General features: G+C 46.6%; 1 protein-coding gene across 1 annotated transcript in view; it reads left to right on the top strand.

Annotated features, from left to right (window-relative positions):
- Positions 1–3023: 3023 nt before the first annotated feature.
- Cdcp1 (CUB domain containing protein 1) overlaps positions 3024–14848 on the top strand; it is a 24925-nt gene continuing 13100 nt past the window's right edge. The window contains exons 1-3 of the mRNA XM_048794808.1: positions 3024–3354; positions 8080–8442; positions 9172–9540. Coding sequence (XP_048650765.1) covers positions 3255–3354; positions 8080–8442; positions 9172–9540 — 832 coding nt within the window. The 5' untranslated portion in view covers positions 3024–3254. The remainder of the gene's footprint in view (positions 3355–8079; positions 8443–9171; positions 9541–14848) is intronic.

Consider the following 14848-nt stretch of genomic DNA (forward strand, 5'->3'; position numbering starts at 1 on the left):
TGTAACCCTACAGCCTATAATACACACCACCCCCTCCTGCTGCAGAGGTGCTGAGACTCTGCTATACAGTCTTTAGCTTAGTGTCCCCTCTGTATGCCAGATCACTCAAGCCCAGGTTCTCTGGTCTGGGTCCCTGGAGGACAGAGTAGAACTTGCTGGGTTGTTCACATCCAGGTCAGCACAAGGAAACACGGTAGACATGTTGCAAGAGCTCCAAGAGTGAGTCCTTGTAAAGGTTTCCATCATCCTTGTTTGCAAAATGAGTTTGCATGAAAATCTGGATTCTTTAGACCCCACAATGAAACATACAAATAACTAAGGCAGCACTAGTAACTCATGAAGGAAAGACACTGATATGTTCAATAATTAGAGTTGGGAAAGTTGTCTCTCCACATGGAAAAAAAATAATAATAAAAGTGAATTCCTACCTCTCATCCTCCACTAAAAGAGGCGTTTTCAATGCAGATTACCAGGTTTCATTCGAGGCCAGCCAGGTCTGAAAATTTTTTCTTTTTTTTTTTTTTTTGTACCAGGGATTGAATTCAGGGGTCCTCAACCACTGAGCCACATCCCCAGCTCTATTTTGTATTTTACTTAGAGGGTCCCACTGAATTGCTTAGAGCCTCGCTTTTGCTGAGGCTGGGTTTGAACTCACAATCCTCCTGTCTCAGCTTCCTGAGCCACTGGGATTACAGGCATGCGCCACTGTGCCTGGCAGGAACTTTGTCATTTTTAAAATTGATAAATTACACTGTGAACTTTCTGAGAGCAAACTCTGGCTGTTTTTGTCATTAAATCGTTATATACTAAGTATGGTCCCTAGAATACATTATGAACCTAGAAAATGTTGATTGAATAAAAGATTACAAAGATTCTTTTAAAATGAATTTATCGAAGAGATTAGACCTTTTCCTTTGGTCATCATTAATACTACAATGGACTACCACATACCCAGAATTATTTGGGCTACTTACCTAGCTGAAAACAGGAAAGAACTGAGTGGAGATATTTTGGTGAGCTTGGCTTTGGTCTCCTCTGAATCTAATTCTAAAAGATTTGAAAATATTGCAGGTACTTTGAGAGCAGCTAGGCCCACCCAAAATATTATTTTTGTGTGTGGTACTGGGGTTTGAACTCAGGGCCTTGTGCATGGGAAGCAAGTGCTCTACCCCTGAGCCACATTGCCAATCCATCACCACCCAAAATATTATTAAACCTTATTTAGGTATATCCATAATTATTCCACTGTTCATTTATTAAATGCCTTTTTTGTGTAGACAGACACTCTTTTGAACACTTCTCCTCATTTCTATTAAAATAATATATAAAATGAACACCACCACTCTCCATGTGCATTGTGATGGATTTGGGCATTTATATACAGCAGGTAGTCGCCACCATAGTCAAGACCCAGAACAGTCCCCTCATTGTGACCTTGGTCACGATCATCGTTACAATCAGGGAATCCTTTTAAATGTATGTAAATTATGCCTCAAAAAAGTTGATTTTAAAAGAAACGGGGAAAATCATAGCTGAGAAATGAAAAGCTCTTGGTAGATTGCAGTCTACTCACTGACTTCTTTTGAGCACCTTATGTGTACAGGCTCCATAACTGGTACTGATTGACCATGTCTTTATGCCAGAACAGGGTGAGACAGAAGCCCCCATGCTGGTACTGTGGTTCCATCAGTCTGTGTGGGCCCCGGGTTCCCTCCACAGGACCTACCTACAACCATCTATCCCACCCCCCTCGGCTCCCAGACCAGCCTGCCTACGATCAGAACCCTACAATCAAGACCAGGGCAGGGGCTGCTAAGAAGGGCTCTTCCCCTTTGGTCTAGAGCATTTAAACATTAATCAAGCAATCAAGTAGGATAGAGACTGGGCTTGTTCATGAGCACGGCCTCATGATGACACGGGCACTCCTCTGCTTAGTAACCAGTCCCCACCTCATTGGCTTAGTATTATTTGCTCAAGTGTTTTTGCTGAATCCCAATCTGAGGTCATAGCTTTTTTTTAACTTTCCAAGCTCATTGATACAGTAGTATCAATGAGTAAACATCAGAAGTATGTTTACTTCTAATTTCTGCAAACATCTTCCTACCCCCACCCTACTCCTATACATATGTATGTTCTGGATGTGCCAAGTGCTACAGCAGGAGACAGTGGCTCTTTGCAGATAAACATGCCTCTTCACTGGGGTATTAGTCAGCTTTCTGTCACTGTGACAAAATGCCAGAGAAAATGGACTTGAAGGAGGAAAGATTTACTTTGGCTCAGGGTTTTAGAGGCTTCAGTCAATAATCACTTGGCTTCATAGTTTCTGGGCATGCAGTGAAGCCTTCCATCGTAACAGAAGCACATGACAGCCAGGAAGTAAGAAGAGAGGAAGGGGCTGGGGACAAATGTAGCCTTCAAGGGCACACCCCCAGTGACCTTCTTCCTCCTCTAACTAAGCCACCTCCTAATAGCCCCTTAAGCTACCAATGAGATCAGAGGACTCTTGAAGGCTCCACCTCTGACCAAGCCTGCAACACGTGAGCTGTTGGGAAGCGTCCCAGATCCAAAATCAAGACAGATGGTTTCTTCTACAGTCATATCAAGAAGATAAGTGGAGCCGGGCATGGTGGCGAATGCCTGTGATCTCAGGAGTTTGGGTAGTTGAGGCAGGAGGATTACAAGTTCAAAGCCAGCCTCAGCAAAAAGTGAGGTGCTAAGCAACTCAGTGAGATCCTGTCTCTAAATAAAATACAAAATAGGGCTGGGGATGTGGCTCAGTGGTTGAGTGCCCCTGAGTTCAATCCCCAGTTCTCCTCCCTGCCAATAAAAAGACAAGTGAAAATGACTCTGGTCGTTATTTAATACTATAAGTCAGGTATCTGAAAACAAATTGCTCAAGATATCTGGGACGTGGTTTTTAACTTGTAGCAAAATCAATAATCCAATGAAGAGACAGACAGATGTTCGTGCCCGGCAGTGCACTGGTTCTTTGGTGCCAGCAATGTCAGCGCTGTCGGTTTGCACCATCAGACCAGGAGGGAAGGCACGAGGTGTGAGAGAGGGCATCCTCCCTGAGCCAGCTGACAGGTGGGCAGGTGTGCAGACCTAAGCATCCGCTCACTGCATCTTTCTTCCTCCTTCCAGAGGCTTCTGAGATTGCTCTGCCCCAAGGAAGCAACATTACCATTCTCATAAAGCGGGGGACATCAGCTCCGCCAGCAAAGCCCTGCTTCATCATCGTTTCTAAAAGGCATATGACTGTGTTGTTCATCAAAGCTGGAGAGAAAATGGTCTTTACCTTTAGCTGCCAGGACCCACAGAACCACTTTGTCATGGAGATCCAGAAGAATATCGGTAAGTTGCCCCTCGGGAGCTCTGGGCTATGGCTCCGCCCCTCCCTGCCCCTCTTTCCCCCATGAAGCTGGACAGGTGGGCTCTGCACTCTCCCTATCCAGCTCTTGTGTGGCCAGTTCTAAGTGCCTTACACAGGTTAATTTGTTTGGTCTCCAGAAGATCTCTATTGAGACGTTCCCAGAGAAGGACTTGTCCAAGATGGCACAGCTAGTAAGTCGCAGGCCAGGGGAGGAGCCCAGAACTCTGGATCCAGAGTCTGTCCTTAACCACTCAGCCACATGGTCTCTTCATGGAGTCCCAGAGAGGCCCATGAGCTGCAGATCTTCAGGTCAGCAAAAGTCAAGGGAGTTCACCTTAGTCCATTTGTGCTACTATAACAGAATCCCTGAGACTGGGTGATTTATAAAGAACAGAGATTCATTTTCTCACGGTTCTGGAATTTGGGAGGCCCGAGGTCAAGGTATAGCAAGTGGCAAGGCAGGAGAGAAAGAGAGCTCTCCCTTCAACCTTAAGCTCTTTAGAGGGGTCCCAAGCCCATCCAAGAGGGCTCCATCAGTCTGCGGGTTTTGGAGGAGACACATTCAACCCATAACAGAGTTGGAAGCAAAAGGAATCAGAAGGTTGAGGAGGTAAGAGGGGCCATGTGTCCGCAAGCACCAGGAATAAACCAGCTTTAGAGAGTGGTCGAGCTGGATTTAGCTTCACGCTCCAGGGCTGAGTCATGTGACCTATCCTGAGGCTTCACATGAGTTACTCGACTGTTTTGTGCCTTAGTTTTCTTATCTATGAAATAAGAGTCATCATACCAAACCACTAAGGTTGGTAGGAGAATGAAATAAAATAATGGATTGAAAATGTATAACACAAGAATTCAAAGTATATGTATTTGATATTTTTATTATTCATAATTTGAGCTTGGGATAGCAGGTTGATATGGGAAGCAGGTGGGGGTGGGGAGCTTTCAAAATTTCTGGTTTCCCAATCGGCATGCCAAATAAGAGTTAGTAGATATTAATGACAGTGAGAGCATTAAAAGAGCTATAGTTTAAAAAACTATATTTGCTGGGCGCAGTTGGCGCACGCCATATTCATCAGACACAGAAGTGTTACCAATAAAACAAAGAACAGGGTAGGAGTTCCCATCCTGCAAGCTGATGGTCTCCATTATCCAGAATTTCTAATTAAATATTTATGGATAATCTTAACAAGGACACACAATATTTCTGAAGCAAAATGGAAAATTTTGCGGAAAGACAAAAGAAAAGACTTCGGTAAAAGAAGAGAGCTATCACATTCCTTGACAAAAAACACAGTGTTTTTAAAGCATCAATTCTCCCCCAGATTAATTTATCAGTTTAAATTGATGGCAATTAAAGCCTCATTGAAGCCTTTACAGAGCTGAGTAGAATATCAGTATACTTTAAGAATCCAGTGGAATGGTGTGTCACCATTAAAAGAATGTTAAGTTTGTGTATTCCTCATGGAAAGACGCCAAGGGTAGTTTGGTTCCATCAAGAACAATGCAGAAGGCTGAGGCAAGAGGATCATGAGTTCAGAGCCAGCCTCAGCAATTTAATGAGGCCCTAAGCAACTCAGCAAGACCCTGCCTCTAAATAACATACATTAAAAAATAAAAAAGTGGGGAGCTGGGCTGAGTATGTGGCTCAGTGGTTGAGCACCCCTGGGTTTAATCCCCAGTACCAAAAAAAAAAAAAGAAAAGAACAATACAGTCTATACAGAAGAACAGTTTGTTGCATTATGTGAATGAGCACACACATAACATGCACACCCACACGCATACACGTAATCATACAGAGCCCAAAGTCAGGAGAGATAAAGAACAAAATGCTAATCCCATACTATATCTACTGGGGATGGGGGAAAGGAACAGGTGACCTTCGCTTTCTTCTTTCTATCCTTCTGTACTGTCCTTTGTTTTCTTTCTTTCTTTTTTTAACAAGTGTTCATTTCTATTCTATTCCATTCCATTCTATTCTATGTTGCTGGGGATAGAACCCAGGGGCTCACACTTGCCAGGCAAGCCCTCTGCCACTGAGCTCCACCCCCATCCTATGCTCACTTTCAGAATCAGTGCAATAAAGTGACTTCCTTTTTGAAAAAGCTAACAAATGACATGTCACAAACAGTTGAATATATTCTGCCTTTCAGCCCCAGTTTGCCCACGCTGTTTGCTAGGTAGTAAAAATGCATGCTCTTAACTTTTGAAAGTGATAGGGAAAAATCAATTTTTAAAATAACCAATCTAGACACTGGAATCAAATCCAGTGGTCTGCCCGCCCCCTCACTTCCTTTTCTGGGTAAGCAACAGAAAGTTTCAAGGGAAATTACATCTCAGTTCTCGTCCCGTCTTCAATAGTCCCAAGCAAGTTAATGGATGTAGACATCTACAGGAAAAAAGCAGGTTGTCAATCACCTCAGAAATGACACTTCTCCCTCCTCTGTATATTCCTATATTCCTTTAAGTTATTTAAAAATTTTTTGCAGTGGACAGAATGCGGGAGCCACACCAGAGGGTGTGGAGCCATGCGGGTCATTTGGACTATTCCAAGGTACCAGGGATTGAACTCAGGGACACTCGACCACTGAGCCACAGCCCCAACCCTATTTTATATTTTATTTAGAGACAGGGTCTCACTGAGTTGCTTAGCGCCTCATTTTTGCTGAGGCTGGCTTTGATCTGGCAATCCTCCTGTCTCAGCCTCCTGACCTCCTGGTTTTACAGGCATGCCACTCTGTGACTGGTCTGGACTATTCTTATCTCTGGGTCCATCCTCAATACCCCCAAAGTAATGAATGAAAAATTGTGTTCATAGCCTAGCTCTTTCAGTACCATGGCAGGTGGCAGAGCTGAGGCTGGGAGGTGGGAGGGCCTTTCAACCCTGGGTCCTTGATATGGAATTAAGTCAGAATCCTTCGGGTGGTCCAAGCATGCATATTTAAAAAATATTCTCCAGGAGGGTCTGGGGTGGAACCAGGGCTGAGAGCTTTAATAGGAATAAATGATTCCCCAAGAGTACAGAACCCAGCAGAGCCCAAGTAATGCTACCCTGGACACAGTGGGCATATGCATGGACAGCTAAGAGGTGGCTTAATATAAACAACCAAGTTTCCATGAGCTCCCCAAATAGGTACTATCTTTACCAACACAGAAAGTCTGATTTCAGCCACATTAGTCACCTCTTTATCTAACCCTATTTTATTGATATGGCTGCAGAGTGCATTGGCAAACTCGTGCTTGATCAAACACAGACTGGGCCTTTGTCCTGGCATTGATGTGTACTGCAAGTGGTTAGACCCAAGACACCTGGACTCCGGGGCTGTTTTGCAAAACTGAGAGGTTTGGCATGGATGACTTCAGAAGTGCTAGACAGCTCCAGATTTCACCTGTCATTTTGTTTGAAGTCAACAGTCCTTTCAAACAACCCACAAAAGCAGGAATAGCTGTGCATGGTGGTGCACACCTGTAATCCCAGCAACTGGGGAGGCCGAGTCAGGAGGATTGCAAGTTCAAGACCAACCTGGACAATTTAGCAAGGCCCTTAGCAATTTAGAGAGACCCTATTTCTAAATAAATAAATGAATAAATAAAAAGGGCTGGGGATGTAGCTCAGTGATCAAGCACCCCTTGGGTTCAATCCCCCTACCCCCCGACAAAAAAAAAAACAGAAATAAATATTTAAATATTTACAGATTATTATTACAAACGCCATCACATCCTTCAGAACCCCTGTGCACTGAAGTGCCTGCTTTCTATCACCTGTCTCCACTTATTTCTTCCTTGATAGTAATGTGTTTCACTTTGTTTTAAAAGGCTTGGGAAACAAAATACTTTAAAGGGTGTCATTAGTTGTGAGCACTTCAGAATTCAACTACAGTGGCACAAAACACTCCCATAAAGCCACACAACAGGAAGATCACTTTGCTGCAGGCTCCAGACACCCGGGAGTTGTAGACTTGGGGTGCACACCTCAGCATGTGGGTGAGAATATTGATGGGGAACGCAGGTGTAAAAGGTGGATCTTGGCACTGCGCTCTAGAAATTGTGAAACCAGAACTCAGAATAGGGGAAGTTGGACATCCCAAAGCACGGACTTCATTGCACGCAGCTTCTTCTGGCCTCCAGTAAGGTCTGGTCAGAGGTCCACCAGCCGGGCTCCACTTGGTCAGGAAAACACAGTAGTTAGGAGGCATCTTGGGTCGGATGCCCTGGAAGCAGAGCCTGGGACAAGGGTTTTTGTTTAAGTCATTTATCAAGAGTGTTCCCAGAAGAAACCCAAAGTGAGGGAAGCAGGAAAAGCCAGGGGGAAGTGAGCACAGATGTGGTTTCAGCTAACATCTGGCCTCAGCCTGTTCTCACGGAGAGTGCTGGAGCATGAATGGCACCCCGGGTCATGCCACTCAAAGCAGGATATCAGGCTTTTTGGTCCTGCCTCAAGCAGTTATTGGCTGAGGACTGCAACTCCTGCCTTGGGATGGGAGTGAGGGGGCAGCTAAACCTCTTAGACTTTTCTGGTCAAAAAACTGAGGCTTAGACCAGACCCAGCTGAGGCTCTCCCCAGACCCGCAGCAGCTGGGGAGTGAGTGCACTTGCTGGTAAAAGCCACCTGGGCAGAGCCCCATAGGGTCCGCTCCAGGGGGCTGAGAGGAGCAGCATGTGGCCTTACAACATCCATGATCAAAATTGCTCTTGTGGATTCTTGCAGACTGCATGTCAGGCCCCTGTCCTTTTGGGGAGGTTCAGCTTCAGCCCGCGACATCGACGTTGCCCACCCTCAACAGAACTTTCATCTGGGACGTCAAAGCTCACAAGCGCATCGGCCTGGAGCTGCAGTTCTCTCTCCCACGCCTGAGGCAGATCGGGCCCGGGGAGAGCTGTGCCGACGGGGTCACTCACTCCATCAGTGGCCGCATCGATGCCACTGTAGTCAGGATCGGCATCTTCTGCAGCAATGGCACTGTGTCCCGGATCAAGATGCAGGAGGGAGTGAAGATGGCCTTGCACCTGCCGTGGTTCCACCCCCGAAATGTCTCTGGCTTCAGCATTGCCAACCGCTCGTCTATAAAACGTGAGCACACCCCTCCCTCCCTAGTGGGTAGATGGAAACACAGGAAGTGGCCGCCATTTTTCTAGGGCAGGGATGGCACATGGTCGGCCATTCTGTAGCAGTCAACTAACGCCCTCAAGGAAGATCCCATGCTCCTATAAGCCACTCGGGCCACTTGTGAGAGCCTCCTTTCTCTCTTAAACAAACAGAACATCTCTTTTCTTTGTCCTGCCTGCATATGATATTTATTTTCACAAACTTGGTTGCCCTACCTGTGTCTCCCTCACATTTTCTATACACTCACAATGGCTCCTGGGGGGTGCTCCTTAAGTGTTCTGGAATTTTGTGAGCTGATGTTAAACAGAGTCGGTCTCAGCAATAACATTGTATAAACTTACAATTCAATAAAGCATTTTAGAAGCAAAGGTAATAAATACGCCCAGCTCATCACTTCCTAATTATTTTACTACATTTTACTATGATCTCTGATCTCCAGGTTATTTATGACTATCCTATCTTTTTGGCAGACATACAATATAATGTTGTCTGTTGCCCGACTCTGTATCCAGTTGTGTTGGAAGCTTGAAGTCAGCCATGGGAGTATTTACACCAAGGAAATGGGCACAGTCCACCAAGTAGGGCTTTTCCCCTGCTGAGTGTAAACATACATCCAAACTCACTCCTAGGAGTTGGGAACTGTGATTGTGTAGTCACCTCCTTTTCTTTCTGGTCGGGTTCCATTCCCAACAGGCCTGTGCATCATCGAGTCTGTGTTTGAAGGGGAAGGCTCTGCCACCCTGATGTCTGCCAACTACCCAGAAGGCTTCCCCGAGGATGAGCTTATGACGTGGCAGTTTGTGGTCCCCGAACACCTGCGGGCCAGCGTCACCTTCCTCACCTTCAACGTCTCCAACTGTGAGAAGAAGGAAGAGCGGGTGGAGTACTACATCCCAGGCTCCACCACCAACCCCGAGGTGTTCAAGTTGGAGGACAAGCAGCCCGGGAACATGGCTGGGAACTTCAATCTCTCCCTGCAGGGCTGTGACCAAGACGCCCAGAATCCAGGGATCCTGCGGCTGCAATTTCAAGTTTTAGTCCAACATCCACAAAATGAAAGCAGTAAGTAAGCCTGGCTTTCCTCTCCCCATCTCCTGCACACCCTCTCTGATTCCCCCGGGAGTCGGCTTGGGTGGGGTCCCTTGCCTGTTTCTCATCGGGCTCCTGGAGCACTTGGACTCTGGCCCCTAGAAGAGTTTCAGGAAGTAGGTTGCTAGGTAGCAAGAGGCTCTCTGGTGAACACCCAGCATGCAGTTTCATTTTAGCTCAATAAGCAAGCAGCAAACGTGATCTTGCATTCAGGGTGCTAAGTTGTTTTTAATGAAACCCAGGGAAAGCCTCTTTCTAGACCTCAGGTCTTGACCCTGCAGCATGAATGAGTTGTCACCAGCACCGTCAGTCATGATGATGACAACTAACAGTTTTTTAGCTGAGCACCCCCTACCATGGACACTCACTGCAAGCCAAGCCCTGTGCCAAACACTTACACAGCATCCTTATCCTTACTGCGGCCCTGTAGGGGAGATGGGAATGATCTTTTATTAATGAAAAACCAGAAGGTTCAGAAAAGTTATGAAAAAGGTTGTGAAACCAGCCTAATGTCACACAGCTTATCAGGAGCAGAGCAAGCCCACTCTGGACCGAACTGAGCTCTAGGCAGATGGGACACTATTCCACAGACATTGCTGAGACACCATGAACCTAGAGGTGGAGAGTCAAGCTCAGGATTGGGTGTGTTCAAGGGACCAGGATGCAAAATTTAAGGAGGCACCCACTCCGAGGAGCCTCACCCTCGTCCTGGCACCATTGTGACTTTTGAGATCAAAGCGGAGGAGTCAGTGTCTGTACCTGGGCCCATCATGCACTGAAGTCTGGGGAGGAGTGAGTTATGACAGGTGGTCTTCAAGAGGACACTTCTGACACGCACTGAGGGTGGGCTCTGTCCCGAGGGCTGGTTCTCATTCTTGTTTTTATTATCATTCACTCTAGGAAAGGGGCAGAGCCAGGCAGAAACATTAGGTGGGGACATGCAATGGCTTCCTATATCTTTCTGCAGAGCATATAAACATCGAAAAAGTGATAGCATGGGATCTTCTCAAGAAACTGCTCAACTCAAACTGGGAATGTCCTCTTGCCACTCTTTTGCATGTGTGTATGTATGTATGTGTGTGTGTACACATGCCATAAACACTTACATATATGTACACATGTATGTGTGCAAATATGCATATTCAAGTGTGTCCCCTGAGACATTTATTTTGTTTCCACTGCCACCGTCATGTCATCAGAGTGTGGAACACAGTGCAAAAGGATCTAGAAATGGAGTGGGTCTGGGTTTTAGAAGACAGAAGGGTTTGTTTATCATCTCAGTCGTGGTGAAGTGCTGCTGAGAACCTCTGATGAATTCTGTTTCCTGTAACATCTGCTGGGCTGGTTTCTAAAACTAATCAAATTGTTAAACAAGCCATAAACAGCATCCAGGAGGGAGTGGATTCAGTTCTGAGATGAACAGAGACTGATGAACTGCGGGGCCAGGTGGATCACAGAGTCGGCCTGTCGAGTCGAGTTTGCTCTGTACTGTTCTAGAGGAGGAGTGGATCTGGCCAGCAGGAATATCTCTGGGGAGAGAAGAAGAGTGGGCTGGACTCCTGAAAGCTCTGGCAGCTCCCTCTGATGCTGTGAACCCCAGTGTGGGCCCTGCATTTCCAGGACTAGTCCAAGGAAGCCAGTCCTGGGCACCCACACACCTGTCTGACCTGTTCCTCATGCAGGAAATGATCATGGCAGCTCGTTTTGTAGGCAGGGTGCCCAGTGGGCAAGGGCACTGACCTGGGGAGTCAGCCCATGTGGATCTGTCTCCCATCTTCCCTGTTTTCCTTGTGACCAGGTCAAGCCGCTTTGCTTCTGCATGACTCAGCTCCTCACCTGTGCGGTGGAGATGATGGATGCTACAAGGCCAACCTGAGGCAGCCCAGGGCCCAGCAGGTTGTAAGCCCTCTCTAAATGCTACCTGCAGGGTTCTAGGTCAAGAAGAGGATGCAGGGTTGGAAAAGATAGGGAGATGGTCCCCAGAGATTGGGCTGTGGCCCAGAATAGGAGTAATTTGTAAGCGGTAGCAAGTCATTCCTGGAAGGAGCTCTGCAGACCTCAGGCTGGGAGAATTCCAAGGGAGGACTCATGGCAGAGTCTGCTCTTTCCCGAGCTGCCCAGAGGCCCCATCTGTGCGGCAGTGCATGCCCCCTCATGACCACAGGAAGGGATTCCAGGTGTAATTCTGGCTTTCTTAGCTTGGAGGTGAGCAAGTAGAAGCTGAGGGGAGAGGGGCTTCAAGGTGACTGAGTCCCTTGGGTCCAAGCCTGTGTCCTCCCTTCTCACACAAGTGCTAGAGGGAACCTCCTGCAGCTGGTGCCCCCCTGAGCCCAGGCCAGGGCCTGCTGCCCTCACTGGACCGTCTTCATCCCCAGCAGCAGGGAGCAGCTGCCCAGACCAAAGACTGTACCCCAAGAGCCCATGTGGCTGCTCTGCCTTCCTCATGGGCCACGCTGTATTTATCCATCTGCACAGCTGAGTCCCACTAATCTCCACCCAGTCTTGTTCCTCTTTCTGTAGCCACCAGTTTCTGGCACATTCCAGCCTCTCCACAAATTCATAAACATTGCACCAATCTCATGAGGCAGTATCCTATCCCAAGTGGCACAAGATCCAGATGCATCATCCAAGCACACAGTCCATCTGAAAGGGCAAGACAGGCAGGAGAGGGTGGGCCCCCAGAGGGCTGGACACTTAGGGTGTCAGACAAAGGGAAGAGCTTCAGAAACTGGAGTGGACACAGAGCCAGGAGACCTTCTCAAGCCAAAGAGGAGGGTTATTGCAGCAACCATAGAAAACCAAAGGGCACCACAGGAATGGTTTAAGAATTGAACTCCCTTGCTGATGATTTAGTAGAGAAAATATTTTTAAAAAAAAAAAAAGAAAAGAAAAGAAAACCAGAGGGCTGCATTGGAGGCACCCAGTCGGCTGAGACCCTTTGCCATCCCATGGCCAGACCTGACCACAAGTGGGCCCAGGCTGCAAAAATATTTCTGAATGTGAGCAGCCAGGCATATGTTAACCTTGAATATTATTGTCCCCCCCACATCACCACCACCAAACCTGCTATCATTCTTCTCTCCGCTTGCTGAAAAATATCAGTTGGTTCAAGTGTACCCGGGGGACTCCTGCATTCAGTTTTACAGTAAGTCATGTACAGGCTGCCCAGGCCCAAAGGAATAATGGATGTGCCCAGCTGTGACTAATGTGTCCACTGCTGGCTTTGCCTCACAAAATGTGAAGCTCAGAGGCTCAAAAGAGTTCATGTGCATCTCCACCAAAAAAAAAAAAAAAAAAAACTGCCTGTTAAGGGCGTCATAATGCACTCTCTTCTTTTCTCTTGATAGTACAGAATTATCATGTCACACCGGGGGTTGCTACCATTTGTACCATGCGGCCTGTCTCCCCTGTTGTGTAATTCCTAGAAGATTGGAGTAGCCCTGCAGATGACGATTACATGAGTCAATAGTGTACCTCCTGTCCACAGCATCCTCTTTAGGGGGTGCCTGCTAGCCTCTGCGTAATGCATCCTCCTTGAAGATATATTTTTGAAGATATATTTACTTTCTCTGAAAATATCAAGCAAACTGGTGTCTTCAAAACCCCTGGGCCAGCTGGGTACAGTGGCACACTCCTGTAATCCCAGAGACTCTCGGGAGCCTGAGGCAGGAAGATCTCAAGTTTGAGGTCAGACTGAGCAACTCAGTAAGACCCTGTCTCAAAATTAAATTTTCAAGGGCTGAAAGCATAGCTCAGTGGTAGAGCACTTGTCTAGCATGCTTAAAGACCTGGGTTCAATTCCCAGTTTATATTTATATATATATCTCCATCCCCCCAAAGACATAGACAAGTTTAGAGAGCCACTTTTGGGGTAAAGCAAGGAATACATATTCAAGCGAGAATGTGAGCTATCTCTAGAGGAGTATAATGGGTTTTTAAGAGCATTTTTTAAAGTATTTTTCAACATTTTAAAGAATATTTAATATTCATAAAGGCACAGAACAGTCAGAGAAATGGAAAGAAAACTATGTAACTTTTCATGAAATGGAAAGTAAAGTGGTAACTGATCCATCCGATCCAAAAGTGCAGAATCAGAAACAACAATGGGAAAAAAGAAACCTGGTTTGTCCCACAAAGGCGCAAGAAGTAGCAAGTCAGATCCAGACCGGGGGACAAACTGGGGCTAAGAGTGGAAGAAGCCACTAGAACACCAGGTCCTCCTTCTCTGACAGCAAGTGCCAAGCCTCCTGTAGCTCTTCCCCAGCCAAGGGCAATAATGTTTCTCCTTGAGACAAGATAAGACAGTCATTGACCCAAAGGTCCCAGCCTTTGCTTTAGGGACCAAACTGATTGCCTGGGTTGTCTGGAAGTTACCCACCAACTACCGTGCCACCTTCCCCTCACTGAGCCAGGCATACATTTCCTCCTTTTTTGGAGTGACGGGCTCTTTTCTGAGGGAATCCCACGAACCCAAGAGACCCTGTCCACAGCATCCTCTTTAGGGGGAGCCTACTAGCCTCTGTGTAATGCATCCTCCTTGAACTTTCTGAAGATATAATGTTAGTGGTTTGACTGGAAGCAGTCTGGCCATAAAACCCTACAGAGAAGCTCCATCAACAAGCAGAGGTATTCCAAATAGCTTTCAGTGTCCTCTATCAGTAAGAGCAATAGGCAGACCCCCAGGCACCTGAAGAAGGCCAGTGAGAAAGACCAAGACCAAAACAAATTAACAGAAGAAAAGTAACTTGGAGGAGGCGGAGATATTGAATGGAGAAAAACCACAAAAAAGCTATCAGCCGGGCGTGGTTGTGCACACCCATAACACCAACAGCTTGGGAGGTTGAGGCGGGAGGATGGCGAGTTCAAAGTCAGCTTCAGCAGGAGTGAGGTGCTAAGCATCTCAGTGAGACTTTTCTCTAAATAAAATAGGGCCGAGGATGTGAACTCAGGGCCTTGGGCTAGGCAAGCTCTCTACCACTGAGCCATAGAACCAGCCTTTTTAAAATTTTGTTTTAAGATAGGGTCTCACTAATTTGCCCAGGCTGGCCTCAAATTTGCAATCCTCCCACTTTAGCCTCCCAAGTTGCTGGGATTACAGGTGAGGTGCAGGCCACTGAGCCTAGTCCAGGTTGTAATGTTTTGAAAAGAGCTTTCAAAAGGATCTCTTAGAAAAAAATCCAAGAAATACAAAATGGAAGGGGGCTGAAAGATAAAGATGAGGAAATCTCCCAGAAAGTGGAGTTTGGTTTGTTTTGTTAAGAAAAAGAAGGAGGAGAAAGAG

This window comes from Marmota marmota, unplaced genomic scaffold (assembly GCF_001458135.2).
Source record: "Marmota marmota marmota unplaced genomic scaffold, marMar, whole genome shotgun sequence".
NCBI classification, from domain to species: Eukaryota; Metazoa; Chordata; class Mammalia; order Rodentia; family Sciuridae; genus Marmota; species Marmota marmota.